Source organism: Rhinatrema bivittatum, chromosome 7 (genome assembly GCF_901001135.1).
Source record: "Rhinatrema bivittatum chromosome 7, aRhiBiv1.1, whole genome shotgun sequence".
NCBI classification, from domain to species: Eukaryota; Metazoa; Chordata; class Amphibia; order Gymnophiona; family Rhinatrematidae; genus Rhinatrema; species Rhinatrema bivittatum.
Window position 1 is genome coordinate 5,842,493 of NC_042621.1, and position 26,708 is coordinate 5,869,200.

Sequence of the window (26,708 nt, forward strand, 5' to 3'; positions counted from 1 at the left end):
GGTTTCCCCTGGTTTTGCTGTTAACCGGTACAATAAGACTTGGTTTTGAGCATCGGTATATTAAAAAGTATTTAAATAAATAAAATAAATAAATGAAACATTTCTGGGATACTAATATGACAGCTAAGCAGACAAGCAGCAACCCTGAACCCCACCCCCAGAGAAAAAAATATTGCAAAGGCAGAAAAAAGGGGTACAATACAGTGACAATGACATCTTGTTCTGATTTGTTCCAAGATTTGTTCCATGTAAACTGCCACCCGGCAGTAGTTATTACTGTTAACTGTGAACCGGAGTGATATGTATTGTATACAGAAACTCCGGTATATAAAAACCATAAATAAATAAATAAATAAATAAATAAATCTTATATTTTACTCAAAAACTGAGGGAAGCGCAGAAAGAGAAGTTAAGCACAGGGAGGCTATGTGACCTGTTGCGTTGGTGATAGGCTTTCCAGTTTTCTATGCTCTAGCTCAGCGAATCTCAACACTGGTCCTCAGAGCTTCCCAGTAGGTCTGGATTTCAAGGTAACTTTTTTTTTTTTTTTTTTTTTTTTTAAGACCACACTTAGGGGTTCTCTAGGACTGGGTTTTGTAAACCGCAGTGCCACACTGCCAGCTCCAGAGGGTATGCTTTGCTTCCAGAATCTCTGTTGCACTGTTTTGGTTCCCTTGAATCCTTCCTGACCCTGTTGTTCTTTAAACGTGACCGGTACTCATTTTTTCCCCAAGAGTCTTGCCATGAAAGCCAAATGAGAGAATTTATTTTGAAAATAGACCCTGGTGTAAAGAGACTAGAGCAGTGAGGTTAGATGGTGGAAAATCAACGTTCTGCAGTACAGTGGTGGTTCTTGAGACCAGGCTGCTTCTCGGCGTGGACAATCCTCCAGGTCATACAAAAGCAGGCAAGCTCCAAAGAAAGACCACAAAAAAGATGCAATTCCTGACAATATTTACAGCTGTTTTTAAATATGACCTCAGGACTGTAGTCGCCCATTACAGTAACTCCCTTAGGTATTGTTATGCATATACATTGAGTGTTCAGCGCCCGCTCTCCTAACACGCCCCCAAGCACCTCTCCTGGGGGCGCGATGCAATATTTAAATTAGGGCTTGCACTGTCAAGGAGGCACTAGGGGCAACGATATTAAGTAGGAGGCAGTATAGAAAAGCATTTTTTTCTGCTTTTCTGTACTAGTTTTAGGAGCGTTTAGCAAGTAACGCCTGCTCCGGGCAGGCGTTAATTTCTGATCGTTAAAATGTGCGTCCTAGACGTTCATTTGTTTTTGCATTGAGAGTGAATAGCTAATACCTTCATTCACGTGTATTTGCATGTGATGAGCGCTATTAGTTTCACTCCGCGTTGGACGCGCGTTGTAGAGGCGCTAATCCCCTTATTGCGTAAGGGGATTAGCTAGCGCCACCACAACCCACGTTCAACTGCGGGTTATACAGTGTGCTTGGCTGAGCGCACTGTATTGCATTGGCCCCTCTATGAGTTATCGGCTGGCGTCCAAACCACTGTCACTAAATAAGGTAGTCAGTCACACCTTGGTAAGCTGTATTTCTTCCGATAGACCTTTTTCTTAAGTTCAAAATAAGAAAAGCAAACAACTATAATATATACCATGGGTTAGAAATATTCTCTCATTGATGTCAAAAAGCAATACCAGCTTATTTTCTCTGTATTGTACACAAGGATAAGCCAGTAATCAGTCACCCATATTGTAATAAATATCTGAATACACAGAATGCAATTCAATTAGCCTTGGAAGACTAGAGAGATAAGTTTATTTTATTGGGAATAACCAAGTTTAAAACAAGATGCTTTTGTTAAAAATGATGATGCAAGTCTGTCTCCATTTACTCCTCTTGCTTCCCTGTGTACTTCCCTTTCTGGGTAACACAAAACTGATCCCAAATGCAAACACTACAAAAGTTCAAGCATTGTAACCTTTGTATACAGCCTAACTATATAAGGAAGGCCAGCCACATTACCTTACTAAGAACCTCTGCAAAGACTAATACAAATATTGCTGGGTTTATCCATAAAGGAACTAGATTCAGCAGAACTCTTTTCCCTTTAATTCCTCTCTCTCAGGCCGATACAGTAAAGTGTGCTCCGTCGGAGCGCACTGTCACCCTGCTCTTGGACGCGCGTTTTCCCTTACCCCTTATTCAGTAAGGGGAGGAAAACGCGCGTCCAACCCGCGGCACCTAATAGCGCCCTCAACATGCAAATGCATGTTGAGGGCGCTATTAGGTATGCGCGTGGGATACAGAAAGTAAAATGTGCAGCCAAGCCGCACATTTTACTTTCAGAAATTAGTGCTGACCCAAAGGTCGGTGCTAATTTCTTCCGGCGCCAGGAAAGTGCACAGAAAAGCAGTAAAAACTGCTTTTCTGTGCATCCTCCGACTTAATATCATGGCGATATTAAGTCGGAGGTCCCGAAAAGTAAAAAAAATAAAAAAATAAAAAAAATTTGAATTCGGCCCGCGGCTGTCGGGCCGAAAACCGGACGCTCAATTTTGCCGGCGTCCGGTTTCCGAACCCGTGGCTGTCAGCGGGCTCGAGAACAGACGCCGGCAAAATTGAGCGTTGGCTGTCAAACCCACTGACAGCCGCCGCTCCTGTCAAAAAGGAGGCGCTAGGGACGCGCTAGTGTCCCTAGCGCCTCCTTTTCCCCGTTTTTACCGCGTCACCTAATTTAAATAGAGAATCGCACGCACTGGTGAAGGGCCGGTGCGCGCGCTGGGAGAGTGAGTGTTCGTCCGCTCTCTCGTGGGCTTTACTGTATCGGCCCGTCTCTCTCTATTCTCTGTTATCAAATCACTAGCAGACAATTGTTTTAAGACAAAAGTGCATTGTAAAACTATTGCTGAACAGGTACCTCCCTAGCAGATGGCCCTGCAATAGTCAGACCTCATGACATCCTGAGAAACTACCAGAGAAAGGTTAATCATTAAATATTTGAAAAATCAACACTCCGTAATCCAGAAATGCTTGAAAAATCAACACTACGTAACACAGAAAAAGTAAGCAGGGAAAACAAACAGGCATACTGGACAGAACAAGCAGAGACCTCTGTAAGACTAGTCTTAGATTTCAATGCTCAAGAAAACAGGAAAATCCAGTTCACCTACCACCTGCTGACCCTTCTCCATCAGCCAAGAAGCTGGGGATTTGTCAGAGAAAGGGCAAAGCTATAGAAATGAAGAACAATAGCAAAAATGCTGAAATATAACCTCTGTGATCCAAGCTGGAGGGAAGGGGGAACATTTTGGGAGCCTGTGCCCTCCCTCACATTTTGCTCAGCCCCCCTCCCCTAGCAGCAAGGTCATGTTGCAGCTGAGTCAGCCCTTAAAGGTGCAACAGTTAGAGGGCCTGAAGGTATTTCGAATCACTGCCCGATCATGATCCCCTGCCCTTTAAAGAAGGCTAACTTGAATAGGGAAACAACCCTGCCATTGGACTAGTCCTGTAAATGTTTAAGGACATCAAAGTCTTTCTGTTTATTTTTGTCAGGTAATTATCCCCCCCTCCAATAAGCATCTTAAAAGTTCAGGGATACCTGGCCTCACTGGAAGCCTGTTTACATAATTGTTTTTCAGAAGCTTGTATAAAGTAGCTGCCATAACCACACAGGGACAGTGAGAAAGAGCCAGGGCAACGAGAGAGTGAAAACACAGAAGATACAGAGCGTTGTTAGAAATTAAAGGATTTTGTAGACACTGCCATGGAGACCCATATAGGATGGGGTAAAGGATAGGAGCAGAGGGGTGAGGGGGGACTAGCACAGGGCTCACCCATGTTAACACTGGGTCCCTCCAAAATTCAGATCTTGTTATCGCCTCCTGCTGTGACCTTTGCTCTACTGAGCTCCAAATGTTCACGCGCCCAGCCAAAGATAATGACAATACTTGCCAAACGAAAGGCAGCACATGGAGCTCCAACGTGTTTTTGAGAGCTTACAAAATGCACCTTATATTTTTAAAAACTATTTAAATACAGCATTTAATAGGGGTCAGGACTGGGATCCTAAAAATGTAACCAAATGCCTATAGACGCCTTGCTCAAGGCCTAGGGCGCACAGAGAGCTCTCTCTCATTTCTCATTCATAATTTTTATATTTCCACAAAACAACACACAGCAGAGAGGACAAAACCTGAAATGTGCTGCATAACGGACTGTAATAATGATCATAATCATTCTTCAGTTGAGAGCACATTTCTTTTGTAGCTAGAATTCCTTCTGCCCAAGGCACAAACAAACTGTGATAAAATGCGTCATGTAACAAAAATTGCTGCTTAACTAATATTTGAGTAAAATATTGATTTTCCCCATATGTCAACACACACCTGGAGCAGGCAGAGCAATGCACAACCCCAGCAGAGATAACAGTAGGTGTACCCTCCAAGGCTGAGGTAGCTACGTCATATGGTTACCTGCTTGGTGGCAGACTGGGTTGGTATTTTGAGCCTGGGTGGATTCCATCAGCCAAGAAGCTGGGGATTTGTCAGAGAAAGGGCAAAGCTATAGAAATGAAGAACTATAGCAAAAATGCTGAAATATAACCTCTGTGATCCAAGCTGGAGGGAAGTGTTTGGGTAATTGCCAGGTTCTTGTGGCCTGGTTTTGGCCTCTGTTGGAAACAGGATGCTGGGCTTGATGGACCCTTGGTCTGACCCAGCATGGCAATTTCTTATGTTCCAGGCAATATCACCTCAATAATGGGTAGGGGGTGGTGGCAAGGAATTCTGAGAGCATGATTCCCTGAAAGCTGTGCCCACGTGCGTACTCACACATGCAGAGTAATCAAACAAGGGCACACAGGAAAAAACACAGCACGTACAAGAAAAAGAAAAATAGGGTTTCAAAGAACTCAAATGTGTACACTACACTGCACATGAGAACTTTTTTTTCCATACACAGTCCACAAAACATTAGACGGAACCCTGTCTGGAAGAGCCATCGTCTGATGCCGCATTTTTTGGAAAAACTGAGTTTCAGTGGTGTAGGGTGCTCTGTGCATCCTCCCATCTCCCCAAACAAATAAATGTGTCTGAAGCACTCGCAAGGTCAAACAGCTCTGCCGTATTTCTGAGTCACACGCAGGTTTGTTTGGGATTTGTATTTTTTTTTTTCTTTCCTCCACTCAAGGATGCAAATCGTTTTTCATCACATACGCTGCTGGAAAAGAACTGCAGCCCGGACTTTTGCTGGCATGCAAAACCTTAAGCTGTGTCTCACCTCCACAAGTCTTATGTCGGCAGGGACTCTGTCACCAACAGACAGGCACACCACGTCCCCAGGGACGAGCTCCCGTGCCAGGAGATGCTGAAGCTTTCCTTCCCGGATGCTATGAGTTGAGAAAGAAGAAGAAAAACGTGTCAGCAGTGGAAGATCACCTGGTGCAATGTTTTCAGGTGCAAATTACAAAATGCAGCAGCAGTTAAAGTGTAAAAGCAGATTTCGGGAAATTTAATCGAATTGGAATAGAGAATTGGTTCATGCAGGAAACGTCTCTCTCTACTAAAGCAGCATTTTAACATAGGTTTAGCTGCTAACTTTGAGAGTCAAGAACTTAGATTGGCCCCTTTAAAAAAAAAAAGTGAAGGTGCTTAGCCCTAGTCCTATGTGCCTGAAATGTAAGTGATTATTTGGAAGGGGGGGGGGGGGGGGGGGGAGAATTTAGCATTGAAAATCAGTGCTAAGCACCTTAGGTGCTTAATTTTAGACAAATGAACAGGAGGTCTAAACTTAGGTCTCTACATTTTAGGAGCCTAGCTTTATGTGAATCTTCAACTGAAGATTACTACACCTGAAAATCTACCTAAATTCAGGCACTTAGCATTTTTTTTTTAATTGATCCTGTAGCTTACATATCCACTACTCACAGGTCTGACCTAAGGGGGGGGGCTATAGGACAAATCATCCTGTACAAATCAACCTTCCGTGATCCCCGACACAATTATCTCCCCTATCCCTCCCACTGGCTGCAGGACAGGCATGCTTCTTACCTGCATCTGCTTCCTCCTCTGCCAGCTTCAAACCGAAACCTGAACTGCACAATGCCCCAAACTCTCGAAGGACCCACTGGCCCTGCACAGTTCCAACTACAGATGGAGGGCCAGCAGAGGTAGGTAAGAAGCAAGACCCAAGGGAGGAATAGGATCAATGCGGAGGGGGGGTCCAGGGCAGTCGCCCAATTCACCCTCTACACAAGGACGGCCCTGACTATTGGAAACACTTAACAGGTAAGCACTGCAAATGAAATAGAAGGAGGAATCATCTGAGCTAGTAGAGTGCTCACACACCACAAAACCCTGATCTATGCACATAACTATAAGAAGTACTGTTTCAGCAGCTGTAAATTTGGGGATGCTGCACACCAGAAACATGATTTCCTTGCTATAGCTTCCACTCACTCCAATGGAACAGCCAAAGCCCTCATTTCTCGCTAAGCAGCAGTTTGATAGCAACAAGAAGGGGACCAGAGGCAGCAAAAAAAAAAAAAAAAAGCGACATCTAGGAATCCCAAAAATCAACAGAAGGAAAAAAATCAAAGCAAGTTAAAAATATTTCTTCCAGGAGTTACTTGCTGTTTGAAAGGTGGATAGAGCTCTCTATTTGGTCTGCCTATTTGAAGTTTTGTTGACTAGGCTGAAATGGCTTTGATCAACGCAGTCACGTCAACTTTTCATACAAGCAATCCTGCAGTTTTATCAGTTGTCTTTACACTTTTAGCATTGTTGGCACAAGGTACATCACATCAGCATGCTCATATACTATTGACATAAGGAGAAGTAACACTTTAGCAGTTTGGGGCTTTTTTTTGCACAGAGAACGTTTCAGATATTCAGGTGCTTCTGATGTATGTTTAATGATAAATTTTGAAAAGCAAATTACGCAGGTAAGTACTTATTTACCCTGGTATAAGGGCTGTCTGGAAATTGCCCCCCCCCCCCCCCCCCCCCCACCACCATGGGAGAGAAAAGGACGGATGCACGCGTTTAGGAACAGTGTTATACAGCCAGTTTTGAAGTCTAGATAATCACTCTCCCTAAGGCATCCCGAATACCGGTATTATGTTCTGAGTTCCCCTCTCATTCTGAGGCTCCCTACTAACTTTCAAACTGCATAAAGCCAAGTTTTTAGGTGCTGTCAAAATCACATATAGTCACCAATTTCTTTTAACCCAATTAGCAATGCGTTCCAAAAAAGAAAAAAAAATAGTGGCGATACACACCTAAATACTCTTGGTCTACTTTTGGACCTCTGAACTTCCTTAACCGATGAGACAGTCAACATTTTGGATTGTCTTGAGCACAAGGTTCCGAAAGGCCAGTTCCAGGAAACTTTATCAGCCAAGTCAGTGATTTGCAACTCCGTTCCCCCAGTCAGTCTGATTTTCAGCATATCCACAATGAATATACATGAGATATATTTACATGCAATGAATGGAAATCTCTCTCGTGCATAATCATTGTGGATATCCTGAAAATCAAACAAGTTAGAGACTGTGCTAAGTAACAGGAACCCAATGCCTTTCAATGCTTTAAACATGAGTGACAGGGTTTTGAACAAAACATATACTGCTTTAGGCAGCCAGTGCAAGGCAATCATCTAGGCCAGGGGGTGGGCAATTCCGGTCCTCGAGGGCTGCAAACCAGTCGGGTTTTCAGGATATCCTTAATGAATATGCATGAGAGACCCCTGCATACACACTGCCTCAGTTGTATGCAAATCTATTTCATGCATATTCATTAGGGGTATCCTGAAAACCCGACTGGTTTGCAGCCCTCGAGGACCGGACTTGCCCACTCCTGATCTAGGGCGTGGCCCTGTCCCCGTCTTATAATGCCTGTTGCCGTCTTTGCCATGCTATTTTCAGCAGCTTGTGGTGTCCCTGTTTTCTGTGGGAGCCCCACAGAGAGAGAATTAAGGTAGTCTTGGACGTCCTCCGTGCCACTAGGTGGCAGAGCTCTCAAAGATCACTGAACTTGGTCAGTGAGGTGTTCCTGCTTGTATCTTCCCGCGTATCCCTGAGTCTCCTCAGTCCGTAACCAAGCAAGACGAGATGCAATGCCGGAACTGTCCGGGGAGGTAGACGGGTCAGCATAGCTAATTCATCTGCCTTCTTCGGAAAACACTGTTTACGGTAAGCAAACTTGCTCTTTTCCCGTAGCTAAGCAGCATGAATTAGCCATGCTGTCTGGGAGTCCCCAGCTGAGTACTGAGCGCAAATTGCCCATATCATGTTTCTATGACGTACAGAAGGAAGTGCGCTCAATATGGTAAAACAGGAGGCAGACAGTTCTTATGTTTTGTCGTTGTACTCAAGATGTGCCCGACTTGAGGATGGTCCACCCCGTGCGTGCATCGTCCGAAGTTTGCTTGTCTAAACAGTAGTGGGACGTGAACATATGCAGTGAAGACCAGGTGGCTGCCTTACAAATGTCTAGAAGAGGCACATCATGGAGCTGGGCTATTGAAGCAGCCATAGCATGAACCTGGTGCACCTTGGGTGTGGCGCACAGGGTCTCTATATGTTTTTGGTAGCAAAACTGAATGTAGTTGGAGATCCAGGACGATAATGTTCTCTTGGATACAGGGAGTCCTGGAGCATTTGGACTGAAGGAGAGAAAGAGCTGAGAGGCTCTGTGTTCAGCATGAGTGCACTATTTATAATAAGCGAGTGCTCGTTTGCAATCTAATTTGTGGAGTCTTCGCTTGCCTTCGTTTGCATGAGGTTTTGGGTAGAAGGTCGGGAGAGAGATGGTGTGGTTTATGTGAAAAGTGGAAACCACCTTTGGTAGGACGTTGGGATGCGTCCACAGCATAACCTTGTCATGGTAAAACACTAGGTAGGGCAGGTAGTGAATTAAGGCTTGTAGCTCGCTGATACGCCTTGCGGAGGTGAGGGCGACCAAGAAGAGCGCCATCCCAGGTTCCTCTCCTGGAAGGTAAGTGTCCAATTGTTCAAATGATGGAAGCATGAGTTGTTCCAACACTATGTTTATGTCCCACAGTACTGGAGGCTTCTGAACTGGGGCCGGAGATGCAGGACTCCTTTCATAAATCTGGAGATGAGCAGATGACAAGATATAGGTTCCTTGTTGAGAGGAGTGTGGTAAGCAGCTATGGCACTGAGATGCACTCGAACTGAGGCCATGGCGAGCCCTTCCTGCTAAAGTAGATGGAAATAATCCAGGAGGCGTTCTGGTGGGCAGGTGAGCGGATCTGTTCCATCTGATGCGCACCAGGAAGGGTATTGCGCCCATTTCCACTGGTAATTGAGTCTAGTCAAGGGAGATGAGGAGAAACGTTCAGGTGTTGGAATATGAGCCTTTCAATCTCCAAGCAGAGAGATTGAGAAATGAATGATGTGGATGAAGCAGAGATCCCCCTTTTTGGGTGAGCAGATGTGGGCTGTGGCCCAGGGGGAATTGGTTGGTATATGGAAAGTAGGACTAGGTATCTGTACCACAGCTGCCGTGCTCACGCTGGGGCGATGAGTATCAAGTCCGCGTCATCTGCGATGCACCTCTGGATCGTTCGGGAGATGAGAGGTATCGGAGGGAAAGCGTAAAGCAATCCCTTTGTCCAACTTATAAGGAACGCGTCCTGTGCCAGCCAGTGTGCGCTGGGGTATACCGAGCAAAAGAGGTCAACCTTCCTGTTGAGTTCTGTTGTGAAGAGGTCGATCTGAGGAAGACCCCCACGTGGAGAAAATTTGATTGGCCACATCCTGATGGAGTTCCCACTCATGGGGGTGAAAGATTCTGCTCAGTTTGTCTGCTCTGGAATTGTTGATTCTGAGCAGGTAAGTGGCCAGCACGGTAATAGCCCTGCAGTTCGTCCATTCCAGGATCTGTACAGCCTCTCTGCAAAGGCTCCAGGAACCTGACCCTCCTTCCTTGTTTATGTAAAACATAGCGACTTGGTTGTCTGTGTGGATCATGACAGTTTGCCCGCGGAGGGTCTGCTCGAAAGCCCGGAGGAAACTCTCCTGGCTCAGAGTTCCAGGAGATTTATTTGTTGTAATCATTCCCATTTGAACCACAGTCCTTGGGACTGAGGGTGAGTAAGGTGGGCTCCCCAACCTGTGGTGGAAGCATCCATGGTGAGGACTGTATGATGACGAGGGGGGTCGAAGAGGCAATCCCGTCTCTAGCGCCGATGATGTCAGCCACCACTGCAGGTCTCTCTTCATCTTGGATGTCAGTGTGATCAGGGTGGAGAGGGGGCTGAAAAATTGACTCCATTGGGTTTTGAGGTCCCACTGCAATCGTCACATATGGAGTCGTGTATGACGTATGACATAGATGGTGCTGCCATGTGTCCTAGAATGGTGAGGATTTGGCGGGTTGGGGCAGTTGTGTTTTTGTGGAGGCAACCAGCCAGTATTGTCAGAGCAAGCACCCGGGGCTTCGGGAGGAAGGCTATGTCTTGAATGGTGTCGATATGAGCTCCTATGAGCTATAAGATTTGAGTAGGTTGCAGATTTGATTTTTCATAGTTCATGAGGAGGCCTAGATTGTCCAGGCAAGATATTGTCTGGATAAGGTTGTCACAAAGAGTGGACTGGTTGGGGGCCACAATCAGCCAGTCGACCAGGTAAGGAAATATCTGGATGCCCTGTCGGCGGAGGTGTGCCACCGCTGCTAGGCATTTTGTGAAGACACTGGGGGCAGAGGAGAGGCCAAACAGGAGAACCTTGTACTGGAAGTGCCGGCCGTTCACGATGAAACAGAGGAATCACCAGAATGTAGGATGCATTGGTATATGAGCATATGCATCCTTCAAATCCAGTGAGTACATCCAATCTCTGGGTCGAAGAAAAGGGAGTATGGATTTGAGGGATGTCATCTTGAATTTTTCCCTCTGTTGAGAGAGCAGAGGTCCAGTATGGGCCGAAGGCCACTGGACTTCTTGGGAATGAGGAAGTATTGAGAATAGAAACCTTGTTGGAGCTGCGAGAGGGGCAGCTCTCGAATGCACCATTGTTGGAGAAGATGGTTGATCTCCTGAAGTAGAGGTCCGCAATGTGCATTGTGATGTTTCTGGTGGGCCAGGTGTGGTAAGGTTGGGAGAGAAAGGATGCTAAGGAAATATCCATTCTGTATGATGTTTAGGACCCAGTGGTCAGACGTGATGCTGTCCCAGGCTGGCAGAAACTGGGACAGTCTGCCCCCTACTATAGGTGGTGGTAGTGGTGGGGATGCAGCTCCTAAAAACCTTGCGGGCCTTTCGGTGGATGAGTGTCTGCAGACTGTCGAGGTTGCCGAGGTGGGCGAGGGTGCTGGCGTGGCCCGTGCTGTTGGTAGGGCTACTAACGGCTCGGTGGATACGGTCTATATGGCCGTCGAGGGTAGGCTGTCTTCCTAAAAGAGGAAAAGGGGCATCTGGATGAACAGCCCTCAGAAGGGGTGGTCAACAACAGGACAGCCAGCTTTTGCTCCTTGAGTTTCGCCACTGTCTCCGTTAGCTTGTCGCCAGAAAGATTGTCCGGACGACAAGTTTTTTGTGCATGTCATCTCTAATGGCACTCACTTGTAGCCATGCTAAGGGGGCATATGTACCAGACGCCGCTCCACGGAGTTGGGCGATACGGGCAGCCCTCTGCCACTGGGCCACAGAGACATGTGACCGAAGTCCCGACAATTCGGCTGGTCGTGGTGTGGACCGAAGCAAATATAGCACCAGTCATGGCCATCAGTGGCAGACATAATTTTGCCACATTGGCAGAACCTGAAGCCTGGTGGACGAGGCATTTTAAATTCTTCAGTGTTTTAGATGGGGTTTTTTTTTTCCACAGAACTACTTTCTCGGAGAGAACAAGAGAGCTCTGCATGCACTCAGTCACGTGGAAACAAATAGACTGAGGAGACCCGGGGAAACGCGGGAAGATACAAGCAGGAATGCCTCACTGACAAAGTTCAGTGATCTTTGAGAGCTCCGCCATCTAGTGGCACAGAGGTCATCCCAGACAGCATGGCTAATTCATGCTGCTTATCTATGGGAAAAATTACATTACTGCCATAAAATCTATTGAACGAAGTAAGGGCCATAGTAGTTTTACAAGTCTAAGCCTTGAAAAAGCCTTCTTAATTACTTAGGTTTCCTAACCATGGAAAGTCCATTATCCCTATGATTTTTGCTTCTGAGACAAAATGGTATTGTGCATTCCCCACCATAACTTGTTGCATAAAGTCAGACCTGGGGGGGTGGGAACATGCTTTCAGCGAAACAGCCTTCACAGTGGTCCAGTGACCGTGGCAGCTATTCTTCGCTTCCTACCTGCTCCATAGACTGACGCTTCTGGATCTGGAGCCTCCGTAAGAGTAAAACAGATTTCCTGTGACTTACCAGTTACACTCTGGTGGGACAAGCTTGTTGAGTTCTTCTAAAGATTTTTCAGACCGGTACTCCTTTATGAAAGAAAGGGAACACAAATCTGTTTTAAACATAGCCCACGCTCTTCCCTGCCTCGATCTGCCATAAGGACACTATGATGGCAATGATTGAAGGATGTGACAAACTTACATTCTCTGGGGGGGGCACATACCTGAACGAAGGCGACTGTAACCACAATCAGTATGGCCTGTTAATGAAACAGAAAAAAGAAACGAGGCTACTCATTAACATTCACTGCGCACATGAAGTACAAATAGCAATGGCTGCAAACACACAGAGTCACTGGTGAGAAGGTGTTACATTACACACACAAAAGTCACAGGGACAGCATTTACCCCTGCTGAATGTGGTAAGTCAAATATTACAGAGACTGTGCTCATTTCTCTGTTGGGGTTTTTTTTTTTTATCCCTTTTTCTGCAGCAAAACTTTACAGGATAGAATGTTAAATCGCAAACCGGTGTTTTATGAAATGAGAAATCCCACTAGATTTGTCTTCAGGAAGATTTATTTGTTATTATTTTATCATTATTATTATTATTTTTTTTAACAGGCAGTTTAATCCTCCGTTTCTCTGTAGGGACATAACACTATGATATTCCCCCCACCCAACACGCACATTTATTTTGTTTTTAAACAACTGGTGTAATGCCTCCTACCACAGCTGTAACGTTTTGTGTGTTCCCCAATAGGAGGAGGGGGATTGGGTGGCAGGGTGTTAGCCCTCCAAATTCTCAAGTCTCAGCCCAAAGACCAAGGAGGAAGAGTCCTCACGCCCTTAGATTTGATTCTAATTAGGGAGATACTGCAGCTCAAAGAGACTGTCAACTTCAAGTGCACCTTTATCCACGTGAAATGTACTGACGTCGCAGCAGAAAAAGCAAGAGTCCCTGTGGTAGTGGTAGTGCCACGCCACGTTTTATGTGAGGCATACCAAGGCACACTTACCACAGTTATGCTTACGGCATCTTCGTATTCTTTCGTGATGACGCTGACTAGAGCAGAACCGAGCAGCAGCAGGATGAGAGGATTCAGAAACTGAAGGGGGTTAAAAAGGAAAAGGCAAAAACATTTCCTTTCGGTTCAAACACACATGAAAATAAAACGTGGACCTGATCCACATTTTTGTATATTTTGCTAAATTAATTTTCTACTTCTAGTCTGACTTTTGTAACTGATCAGCTACTTCAAAATAGATTAATTACAATTAAGTCATAGGACTGAGGTATTACAAACATATAAGGGTTAAGTCATAGAATTGAGATGGTATAGTAACAGTTGTTTATAGGGGTGAGGCAATAAATTCATAGATAAGTCATAGGATAGAGGTCTTTTTTATTTATTTAGATTTTTATATTCTGCTTTTAACACTTTTTTTCAGCATTTTAAAGCAGATTACATTCAGGTGCTGTAGGTATTTCCCTATCACCAGAGGGCTTACAATATAAGTTTGTACCGGAGGCAATGGAGGGTAAAGTGACTTGGCCAGGGTCACAAGGAGCAACAGTGGGACTTGAACCCTGGTTCATAGCCTGCTGCTCTAACAACTGGGCTAACACTGCAGTTCAAAGAGCTGAGCTTATATATCTATATCAAGTTCTCTGCTTGGTTGGCCTATTGGAGGCCAGTCTGCTAAAGTCATGCTTTTGTTGACCAAAAAGCCAAGTTTTCAGATAGAATCATTGGTGGCTTGAAGGGTAGAAGAGAGAGAGTTCCACAGATCAGGTGCCGCTTCTTTGAAGGTTCTGGGAATTCTTTTTTTCCTCGGGTCTTCACAGATAAGAAAATTTGGATCTTATCTGATAATTTTCGTTCCTGTAGTACCAAGGATCAGTCTAGATCCATCTTTTTGTTCTATGGAGTGGGCCGAAGAAGCTTCCAAAACCACTGTTGCCAGATGGCTTAAGGAAGCTATTGGATCAGCTTATATTCTCAAAGGTAAGCTGGTACCGGAGGGTTTGAGGGCTCATTCCACCCGGTCTCATTCGGTCTCTTGGGCAGAGGCTCACTTGGTTTCACCACAAGAGATTTGTAGGGCAGCGACTTGGAAGTCATTCCATACTTTTGCAAGGCATTATCGCTTAGATTTGGCGGATCAGGAGTCTCTGTCTTTTGGCAAAAGTGTATTGTGCTCAGGACTCTCCAGGTCCCACCCTGTCTAGGAAGCTTTGGTACATCCCAGGAGTCTGGACTGATCCAGTACGTATAGGGAAAAGAAAATTTGGATCTTACCTGATCATTTTCATTCCTATAGTACCAAGGATCAGTCCAGAGTCCCGCCCAGGGATTAAGACAGTTGGAAAGTCGTCCGCTTTCCTATTGGTTCATTATTGTTATCAGAGATGATTTTCTTTGTTTAGTTGTTTCGTAAGTTTATAATTCAGTGGGTTTTTTTATGATGTTTGGTATTCAGCTTTGATACACATTAATACTGAGAAACTGCATGGGGCATCAGCATAGTTAAAGCAGTGGCAGTTTTACTTTCTCTGTCTCCGCCTGCTGGCACGGATGTATGAACCCAGGAGTCTGGACTGATCCGGTACGTACAGGGAAACAGTGGTTAGATGTTACTTTTGGCTAGATCTTAGGTTTTGAGTAGTGTGGTAACCCCTTACTTTCTCAATAAAATGCCTTGAATGCAAGGGACAGGATTTTAAATTTAATGCACTAGGAACCGGAAGTCGGTGTAGTGAGCATGGGGAGTTGGGCAGAGAGGAAGCCTGGTCACATTTTTTGCTGCCAGTAATTGTTCTGGCAACCGCATTTTGGAGGTTATTGTCTTTTGAGGTAGTCCCATGTAGACTGCACTGCAGCACCGTAGATGTACAAAAACCACATTACATAACTGTTTTGAGACTGATTGGTTTTAGAGGAGGGAAAAGTGGGAAATGATAGAATACAGCAGGCTTCGATAAAGTACTAGAAGGAAGCACTTTTCACAGAATGAAAAGCTCTAAGATGAGGGGCTGGGTCATCATATGAAGCTTCCTGCGGAGGGTATAGTTCCAAACTAGTGGCAGAATTCAAGCATTCATGGCATAGGCAAAGGTGATAGGTACCAGAAATGCGCTGCCAAGACATCTACTCCAGGGGTGGCTGCACAGATGTTCCTGTAACACGTGTTGCGATGTTGTTCAGATAAATGATTCTGTGTACATACGAAACACTATCGGCATTTCCAGTTACATGTTCAGAGAGATGCATTCAAAGGATCTAGCCAACACACTTTGGGAGTTAGGATGCTAGATCGACCTCCGTGAAAATTTTATTGGGGCTGAGCTGTTAAATTTTACTGCTCAAAAAATGGGCTGCCCCAGATGTGTTATAGCTGAAAAATCCCCTAAACCTAACTGGACAAATTTTGGCTGCCAAGATTGGGCACAGAGAGCAGATATTCAAAAGAAAGCTGAGCGCATAAATTTAGGATCCTACATTAGGATCCTATTTTTAGCCAAAAAGTTACCTAAACATTTATAGTCCTAAATTCAGGCTCCTGCTATTCATTTGCTTAGATTTAGGATCCTACTTTAGCTATTGAGTACTGGAAACCAGGGCTAAGCCCTTAAGCATTTTTGCCCTACCTTAACTCCACCCCTGTAGCCTCCCACATTTTAGGCTCCTAAATTTAAAAGCTTAGGGAAACTAGGAGACTAAATTTAAGAACTTGTCCCCAACAAATCTTTAAAAAGGCCAATTTAGGAGCCTAAGTCACAAAGTTAGGCTCCTAAACCCTTTAAAAAATCTACCTCGGAGTGTTTTGTTTTTTTTTTTAAACCACCCCCTGGTGTCCGTAAATTCTCCAGAGCTTGGCTTAATCCTGAACTTTCTCTTTTAGCAAAATTAAAATGACCGGGTCCTGGAACAGACACTGAAGCTCTGTGCAGCGCACAAGAATGCTTTCATTGTGCTCCCTGAGGCCACTGTAATGAACACTCTGTAGGACAGGATAATTTTACTTTTATAAAACAGCCTTCTGTTTGCTAGAAACACAGGACCTGAGAGCAGATAAAGAATGCAAGGCATACCCAGCCTGCTCAAATGAATTCCTTGTGCAATGCCACTGACCCATCTTCTGCGATGAAGCATTTTTAGATAGTTAAGAGCCAGATGACCCTTAATGATCAAAGTTGCTATTCTTTATTTATTTTCTTCAAAACAGTAGCAAATCACCAATCAACAAGGGAAAAATCCAGTCATATACGTTCATGCATTTATACCTTGTAGGCATGGAAATATTTCCTCACAGTCTACCTGAAGTAAATATTTCAGTAGCTGGATAAATCTGGATGGACAGATAAAACAGTTTTCTGTGATGCCACACTCTGTCTTCCTATTTATGTGCCTAGCCACTCTCAGCCAGGCTACCTGGTCAGCAATATTCCCTCTAAGTCCTGCCCAGCGGGGAGGTGTTGGCAGGCCGTCCCCCTTGCACCTCAGAGGGAACACCGCTGGTAAGGTGCGGCTCTCTGGTTTGAGCCATGGGCCCGGATATCCTGGCGGACGGGATTCATCCATTAACCTTCCCACCCCCCCCCCCCCACCCCCAAAACCTTTGCCCAAAGGGATGAGAAAAAAGCAGCAGTAAATCAAGCCTGAGGTTTCCAGTTACACAGGTAAAAACAGAATCGACTCACAATAGGCAGCTGTGTGCAGGTAAATGGATTTCCAGCCTCGTAGAACCGTGCATATACATTTTCTAACCTGTCCCTATAAAATAAGAGCTGTTCTGGAGGCATTTTGTAAAAGGAACCCGTGCACACAGCATGCCGCTGATGCACCCAACTTTATACCCCCACTTTGCTCTGATCAGATACATGCATGTGTGCAGATCTTAACATAAAAGCACTTTCCCAACTCCATGTGTGCACAACCCTTGAGATGGAAAATCCCCTTGCCCTTTCACAGGCTCTCACATATATGCACCTTACTGAAAATTTACCCCAGTGTATCCAGTTGCACTCAGATAACCACACGAATGACTGTGGACTCAGAACTGCTGGATAAAAATCTAATCCCCAGCCTTCACTACAGAGAAAAAGAAACAGAGGCAGAGTCTGATCTCCAAGTTGGGTCAGTTTCCCTTTCATAATTTACTGCTTGTGGAAACCCAGACCAATCTAGGTTTTTCAAAAATCGAAAAATTTGCTCTTGGATATTATAATCATATTTCACTACACACATTAGCAGGCTAATGGGTATCCAATAAAAGCTTAAACACTAAACACACAATATTGGTCTTCTCCAATTTTAAACTCTCCATCCCTAATGGAAGGTTGAGAGAGGTCATGTGATCTGGACACCTTACTTTTCATTTTATTCTCCAGAGATAATTCTGCTCATTCCTCTTGAAACCCGCTGGCAAATATTCCCACTATTCTTTACCTTGTTAACAGATTCTCGACTTGTCCAGCATTTCTAATTCACGCGCCGGTAAGCACTGCCACCCGTACGTCAAACAGATAGAATCACCGGCAGATCAAACATCTGTTTTTCAATTTTTCCCATGTGATACACTAAGAGCTAGTGAAGACACCCTAAGTGCAGTCCATTAACGCTCTCTGTAACAAGGTAACCACATCTAAGCACATCATCTTTTTTGCAATATACTTCTCTTAGTTGAAGCGCCAAGTGGAAAAGGGAAGAGAGAGGACAGCATATTTACATATACCACTCTGTACAAAGTGCTGCCCACAGACACCAGTTTACCTGGCCTAAGTATTTCTTCCAGATCGGTTCCACACTATCCATTTTAAACTCATTCCAGCCGTGTTTAACTCTCCGCTGAAGAATAGAGAAATCCGAAAGTCCAATTTGCAAATCAACCTGAAAAGAATAGCAGATTTTGATGACATTTTTACAGGGGTTATAAATGCAGGGTACATTAGGTTTTCTGGCTTGTTGCCTTGACAGCCCTTCCTCCACAGCGTGTTTGCAAACATTTGACATGGACTCATTTCCTGACATGCCCTTGCTTAAGATAAACCTAATGCGTTTCCCCTAAAGGAGTCTGAGATGCATTCCCCTATGAATCTCAAATGCATTTACTGTGATGCATTTAAAAAAAAACAAAATCCTCACTATATCCATCCCTTAAATCTGTAATGCGGTTTAAATGAGTTCAGTGCTGTATGTATAACTTCCATTTGGTGACCTAATTTTTTAAGTTTTTTGGGGGTGGGAGTTGGGGGAAGCCTTGGTAAATCAGGCCCTTACAGTCTAAATATCCTTCCCCAATAGCAAGACTAGAAAATAATTTCTATCATTTATTTATAATCATGCTTTTTCTAACTGTAAATTTCAAAAAGTGTGCTACAACAGGTTAAGGTTATAATGGGTATATAGATTCCACAATAAATCAAGCTTGAAGGTCACGTGACCCATACATGTGCAACCCATTGTTCTGCTGCTATTGGAGAATATTGATAGATAAGCAATTACTTTATGTTAGCTCACGACTAGGGTATATAGTACATATCGCATACACCCAGCGATAGAATTTTTATGCTAATTACAATTTGGGGGATCTTAATAGAAAGAAAAGTTGGCAAGCATGCCAAACCATGAAATAACCAGTCTGAGGAGACAAAGGCATGGACATTCCCACAGAGTTTTACTACTACAAACTGGAAGAGGAAGAATTGTTTAAGAAACAGGTTGGCTTTCTCCTATTGGGAGAAAGCAGAGTTGCTTACCTGTAACAGGTGTTCTCACAGGACAGCAGGATGTTAGTCCTCACATATGGGTGACATCATCAGGATGGAGCCCAATCAAGGAATACTTTTGTCAAAATTTCTAGAAATTTGACTGGCACTACTGGGCATGCCCAGCATGGCACCAACCCTGCATCCAGCAGGGGTCCCTCCTTCAGTCTCGTGTATAGCAAGAAGTATATGCGAAAAATAAAATAACAAATCGCAAGCGAACCCAACTCCGCAGGGTGGCGGGCGGGTTTTGTGAGGAATAACATCCTGCTGTCCTGTGAGAACACCTGTTACAGGTAAGCAACTCTGCTTTCTCACAGGACAAGCAGATGGTAGTCCTCACATATGGGTGAGTAGTGAGCTGAGGATGCCCAAGCAATGCACCAAATGCACCCAATGACGTGCAACAGGCACAACAGGGGTGGATTTGGGTAGGAGGGCATCCTGAAACCCTGAACGGGTCGCTGGCGTAGCCAGAGGGTCCACCGGTGAAAGTGAAGTTGCGGCTCCCAGCACCAATAAAGGTGGGGGAACGCCTCGGTGACCCAGTCGCAGAGGAGGATGGGGCCTTCTCCGGTCGGGATTTCTTTGTCGGTGGCTCTGTCGTCGCCGATGCCAAGGGCTTGCCTGGATCCAGCAGACTGAGCCTTCCGATGACTGTGTCGACGCTTTTCACAATGTTCTCCTTGGTCCTTCTCCGGAGCCAAAGAGAAGAAGTCGATGTCTTAAGAGTTGTTGGTGCCGGGTGGACAGCACCGGTGTCCCGCTGCTGGCGAGTGATCGATGGCACCGGCTCAGACGATGGTGAAGCGCTCGATGGAATCGGCGGCTTTGCCTGAAAAAAACTCCATCTTCTCTGAGCAGGCCTCACGGCCCTTCGGTGTCATTTGGGCATATTTGGTGCAAGTTAAGATGTCGTGGTCCGACCCCAAACACAACACACAGACCCTAGTGGGTCTGTGATGGACATTGTCCAAGGACAATCGGGGCACCGACGAAAACCTGACGCCATGGCTTCGACAAAAATTTAGCCGCGGTGCGGTCGATGGCCAGTAGGCCACAAAGGGAAAACTCGACTGAATCGACTGCAAATGAGGGTAAAGCCTTACCTTACGACCGCGGACTACAGAATCAATAGGGGGACCCCTATGGGGTAGAATTTTTTTTAAATTTTGGAAATAAGTTCCGTGAGGAAAATTCCTGTCAGGAATCTCTAGAGAGCTCCTTAATCCGCATGGCTACTGCTGTGCGGAAAATAAGAGACTGAAGGGGACCCCTGCTGGATGCAGGGTTGGTGCCATGCTGGGCATGCCCAGTAGGTGCCAGTCAAAGTTCTAGAAACTTTGACAAAAGTGTTCCGTGATTGGGCTCCATCCTGATGATGTCACCCATATATGAGGACTACCCATCCTGCTTGTCTTGTGAAAACCATGGAAACTCTACATCTTGTAGGATGGCCTCGCACCGTATATGGTCATCAATTATATCAACACTATATATAGCCATTTATCATGTACGCCAAAGCATACAAATGGCGGTCATAGGCCACACAGGTTGTTCTCAAATAGAAACAAACCAAATAGAACACAATCTCAAATTCTCAAATAGAAACAAACCAAATAGAACACAATCTCAAAACCAATTTCTGATATAATTAACACATCCCTTTCTCAAGGCCAAGTCCCCAACCAGTTAAAATTGGCTATCCTCAAAACCACTACTAAAAAAACCAAACGCCTCTCCATAGGACCCAGCGAACTTTCGACCAATCGCAAACCTACCTCTCATTGCCAAATTGATGGAAAAAATTGTTAACAAGCAACTGTCAGAATATCTGGAAGATCATAACATTCTGTCCCCGGCGCAATACGGATTCCGAAAACTCCTAAACACCGAATCTCTCTTACTATCACTCACGGACACCATCCTAGTCAACCTGGAGAAAAAACAATCCTTCCTCCTTATTCTGCTAGATCTATCCGCTGCTTTTGACATGGTAAAACACACCATACTTATAGACCAACTAGCCAACATAGGTATCAAAGGTTCAGCTATCAGCTGGTTTCAGTCCTTCTTAAGCAATAGATTCTATAAAGTCAGGATAAACAACAAGGAATCTCTTCCAGTCCTTTCTGATCAAGGAGTCCCACAAGGATCTTCACTCTCACCCACCCTCTTCAATATCTACCTCCTACCTCTATGCCACCTGCTCTCATCCCTCAAGCTTACCCATTACCTCTATACAGATGACATTCATCCCTCATCTATTCTATCCCTCATCTATTCTATCCCTCATCTATGCAGATGACATTACCTCTATGCAGATGACATTCATCCCTCAAGCTTACCCATTACCTCTATGCAGATGACATTCAAATCCTTCTCCCGATTTCAGAATCCCTTCAAAAAACGATCAGCTACTGGAACGACTGTCTACAGCCAATTAAAGACTTACTCTCAAGCCTCAATTTAGTATTGAATGCCAACAAAACCGAAATGCTCATCATCTCCCATGATCCCCTCACCATCTCTTCAAGCTCCTCTCAACCAAACTCAATTAGCAAGTTCTCACCTGACGTCAGGGATCTTGGAGCCTGGCTAGACAACTATCTAAACCTAAAAAAGTTTGTAAACACCACCACAAAGGACTGCTTTTACAAACTGCAAGTCCTCAGAAAACTAAAACCCCTCCTTCACTTCACCGACTTCCGGCTAGTACTTCAATCCATCATACTTTCTAAGCTCGATTATTGCAACTCCCTCCTTCTCGGTCTCCCCACAAATACCATCAAACCCTTACAAATGGTACAGAACGCCGCTGCCAGAATACTCACAAACTCTAATAAAAGAGATCATATCACCCCAATCCTTCGTAACCTACATTGGCTTCTTATTAATCACAGGATCCTCTATAAAGTTCTCACAATCATTCACAAAGCAACATACAATCTTGCTCCGATCATGTTAAGCACCCAACTTCAACCTCACACATCATCCAGACCAATAAGAAGCGCATACAAAGGCACGCTGCAAGCCCCACAGGTAAAATCATCACTGAGCAAAAGAGCTCTATCTTCAGGAGGCCCACACCAATGGAACGCACTCCCCCCAGATCTAAGACTAGAACCAAGTCATCAGGAGTCCAAAAAAAAGCTAAAAACATGGCTTTTCCGTCAAGCTTTCCCAGACATGTAATGTTACCTAGTCAAGACTATAAACCCAAATTTAGGGATAACTCACTGGTTTTTTTGCTATTACGATTTTTTCAACTGCACCTTTATTTTGAGCACTTTCATCTTTTGTATTTATACTGTATTTACACTATATTTATATATTTATATTTATTTTCTATATAATATTTTATTATTATATTACTATGTTTAATTAGTTATTTGTTCTATCTGTTCCATTGTTATTGTTTCTTTTCTATTGTTATTTGTTCTATTGTTCTATGTAAAGCCCCTACTCCTTTTGGGCATTTAAAAGTTATATGTAAACCGGAGTGATTTGTAGCTCCTACAAGAACTTCGGTCTATAAAAATAAAAAATAAAAAATAAATAAATAAATAAATAAACCAGAATGGAAGGAAAATCCAAGCCTTTTAGAGAGCTAGGCATAAAAGCAATCATTCCATCCTCTCCCCCTGAAATGTTGGGTGTTATGTAGGACTTACATGTAATTCTTTTGACAACTCATCTTTAGTCCGTCTGCAAGCTTCCTTGGCTGGTATTGCTAGGATGACTTCTTCTTGTTCAATGGCTTTCAATTCACATTGGTCTTTAACCTGTTATGGGTATTAAAGAAACAAATGTTCTTATTAATGAAACAGAAATATCTGGGCCAGTTTAATTGGCATCTTTAGAATTGAGGTTATCGTTATCTTGTTATTAACCCCTGTGCTTGAGCGGGGAACAGATAGAATCTACCAGTGTTATTCAAAGTGTTAGTGCCCTTCCAGACAGGAGTTGAAATGGGGGTGAAAAAAAAGTAAAGGTACACTCCTTCCCCGCTTTCTGCTCCTTTCTATCATCTTCCAAGGTTCCAACCATATTTTGATACGTCTTTCACCATCTTCTCTCTTCTTTCCATCATCTGTTCAATTCTCTTCACCCATCTGCATGGAAAGATTCAATATTTTCTTCCAGCTATTTTTCTCCAAGGCTTTTCTTGAATTCACTTCAACAAACTGTCCTGGTAGTTGCTCTCAGTACCATAAATCTACCTTTAGCTATGTTGCAATCATCTAATACCTGCTGCACTTTTTTTTTTTTTTTTTTTTTTAATAACCACTCTATCATATTCTTTTTTTCTTAACTCAAAATTGGTGATGGATGATATTTTCTCCAAAGCACTTCCCATCTGGACTGGGAATGTAAGAAAGCTAATATAGTGTCACATTGTAAAAATCTCTTTAAAACAACAACAACAAAAAAAAAGATAGTAGTTTCCAAGCCCTCTAAATTAATTTGTAGATTACAGAGATTTAGTATGAATTCAACATCATCTCTAAAAATTTGAAACTAGCTGCAGCATGGGGAATCAGAGCTTGAATCTCCCACCCATCGGGGCAGACCAAGTTCTGGGAGAAGCATGGCGGTGATTCACTAAGACCCAGGGAGGGATGAAGCATGGCAGTTGCTACAGTGGTAGCCTCTGCAGGCCATCAGGTGGCCCAGAGGAGGAAGCACCCCCCCCCCCCCAGCCTTTGGGCTAACGAAGGATCTTGGCCACTTGAGCTAATGTGGGGGCAGGGGGGATAAAAAACAAAGAAAAAAGCTGAGAAGAACATCATCACAAAAAAAAAAAAAAAAAAGCATGAAAATGCAGCTTTTGGATGTACTGTGAGGTGCACTAATAAGGAAAAGGGAGATCACCCGATGAGGAACTTCTGGAACAGGGCTGCAAGTATGGCACAAGACAAGACATGCAAGCCAGGACTGCCGACAGCAGAAGTTAATATTGACATTTGCTCTGAATGACTGAAAACTTCAGCTTCAACAGAAGATGGAATTCTGGTGCAAAAAAAGGGCACCTAAGAATATCAGACAATGTACCAGTGCATTCCCAATTGCACCTGCATGGTTAGTTAAAATCTGCCCTCTCCTCCTTGCCCTCCCAAAGCAATATGTACTAACTGTACAAACAAGCCCGGTCGCTTCAAAACTAGTCAGGTTTGACTGGATTGCATCACAACCCTTTACACAACATAATCAAAAAACACTGATATACAATACGTATTGAAAGCGATCAATCTGCAGCGTGCACACTCAGTCTATGGACCACCTGGGTGTTTTAGGATGAACAGTGAGTGACCGGACATTTGCAAGCACAGCTAGAACACTGGAGAAGAGAAACGAGCTCCATCTCAGATGGCTAGTGTAGGACTATGTCACCCTTTTGCTGTGCTACCCAAGGAAAGGATATCAAGCATCTAAAGGGATGCCCCCTCTGTGCGTTACAGAGAACAGAGGATGCTGCTGGATAGCAAGGAATGACCTGCATGTACAAAGTTTTGTGGTTCCTCCTACTCAGAATCGGGACACTACTAAGTAGGAGGAAACACAGAAAAGCCATATTTTGGGCTTTTTTGTGGCTTTGTGGTGGGTTTTATTAGAGGGCTCAGAGCGCATAAAGACTTAACACCAGCCCTGGGGCTGGCATTGTTTTCCGTGATAAAACGTGCACATGGGGTAAAAGCTAATAGCCTCATGTACATGCATTCACATGTGATGAGCACTTTTTTTTTGCCCACAACACAAAAATCAGAACTTTCTTGTTTTAAAAATTCAGATTTATCTGCATGTGCCAGGTACTATCCAGACCTTCAGGCAAGAAGTTCTTAATTATCATGATACATTTCCCTCTAAATGTTGAACCAATACTACATTATAAATGGTTTGGACACACTAATCCCCTTATTGTATTGGGTGTTAGCCTAGCACGTCCAAATCACGCATCCAAGAGCTTGCTAGCTTGCGCTAGGCTCAGCGTACAATATAGCATTGACCTATTAATATCTTAGTAGGTTGGAATATCTTTTCAAGGACCAAAAACACCAATGCTTCAGCACAAGAGGTCTCTGGATCACCTGTGAAGAAAGGAACTGTGTGATCTCAAAAGCTTGTCTACTACATCATTTTATATATATATTTCAAAAGGTGTCACCATCTAGAACTCTGCACTATCAATAGAACTGGCAGACCCGCATTTTATCATTGTAATAAATGCTATTGGGGCTTTTAAAGCACAAGTTTGAAAGCCATTTGTGCAGGTTCAGTAAATAGCGATTTGCATGCACAGTTTGGCCATCTGATTATTGCCTTTGTGCAATACGGCTAAAAATGCATGCATACACTTTTATCCACATCAAGGGGAGGTATGACTGGAAATAAGGCATGTTAGTTTCTGTGCAAAACGTCAGCGAGTTACAAAGTTTCAAAGGTGAAAGTATGCATGCATATTCCCTTTGAAAATGGGTGCACAGTCCTTAGGGGAAAAGTAGCCGGGGACACTGTAATAGATTTCCATGACTTACGTGCTTGTCTTACAATAAGCAGTGTGCGTTATTTTTACGCTCCTATTGCCATGTGCTCTCCAATAGAGTCTATGCTCAACTTTGACCGCAATTTATTTCAAAGTGGTTTCAACCCAAGCCTGGCCATGGGTTGTGGCAGAGTTGAAAAACAATTTGTTGGTCTTTTTTTTTCTAACTATTTTAAATAGGCTACAATGAAAAATAGGTGCCTGTGCTAGTTATACTATTGTAACAGTTTGTTTCTGGGTCTTCCAGACTCTGCGATAAAACCATTGCAGCAAATACAGAATTCAGCCGCTCGTCTCTTAGTAGGACTACCTATGAGATCATATTTCCCCTATCTTATATAAACTTCATTGGCTCCCAATTAAATATCGAGTAAAATATAAGGTTCTCTCTATAATTCATTCACTAATTCATGACCATGATTCCACATGGCTCTGTACATCTTTACGGTTGTATAAACCAATGAGACACCTTCGATCAACATCTCAATATTTGCTCGATGTTCCCACAGTTAGAATAGCAAGACTCAATATGACCAGGGAGAGGGCCTTTTCAGTGGCAGGACCGCTGTTGTGGAATTCTCTCCCTAACACCTTAAGGCAAATTATTAGTCATACTGAATTTAAGAAGGCAGTTAAAACTTATTTATTTAAGATTGCATATGCTCATCTTGAAAATTGACTAACTCACTTCTTTTTAAGCCACATTTTTTGTAGCAATCTACTATTCAATTACACATTTTGAAGGAATATGGTTTATATGAGTTATATTTTTAGATTTATTATTTCCTTTCTATCTTTGACTATTTTTGTTAAAAAATTAGTATATTTATTTTATGAGTAGGGATTATGACAATATAATGTATTTTTATTCTTTCTATTTCTTATCTATACTTTTTTAAATTTGACGTTTTATTTTATTTTATTTTTATTTTTGTTTTTTCTTTGGTTAATGGCTCTATATAATCGAAATTTGTAAACCGTCTTGATCAAACTAGTTTGAAAAGACGGTATAGAAATATTTTTAAATAAATTAAATAAAAT

At 43.6% G+C, this 26,708-nt stretch overlaps 1 protein-coding gene across 2 annotated transcripts in view; it reads right to left on the reverse strand.

Annotated features, from left to right (window-relative positions):
• Positions 1-26,708, reverse strand: part of ATP2C2 (ATPase secretory pathway Ca2+ transporting 2) — a 238,739-nt gene that overhangs the window by 128,887 nt on the left and 83,144 nt on the right. For both annotated transcript variants that reach the window (XM_029608098.1, XM_029608099.1), the window contains exons 2-7: positions 22,798-22,908; positions 18,129-18,245; positions 13,371-13,460; positions 12,576-12,611; positions 12,377-12,438; positions 5,255-5,363 (exon numbers count right to left, since the gene is read on the reverse strand). In XM_029608098.1, the coding sequence (XP_029463958.1) occupies positions 5,255-5,363; positions 12,377-12,438; positions 12,576-12,611; positions 13,371-13,460; positions 18,129-18,245; positions 22,798-22,908 (525 nt within the window). The remainder of the gene's footprint in view (positions 1-5,254; positions 5,364-12,376; positions 12,439-12,575; positions 12,612-13,370; positions 13,461-18,128; positions 18,246-22,797; positions 22,909-26,708) is intronic.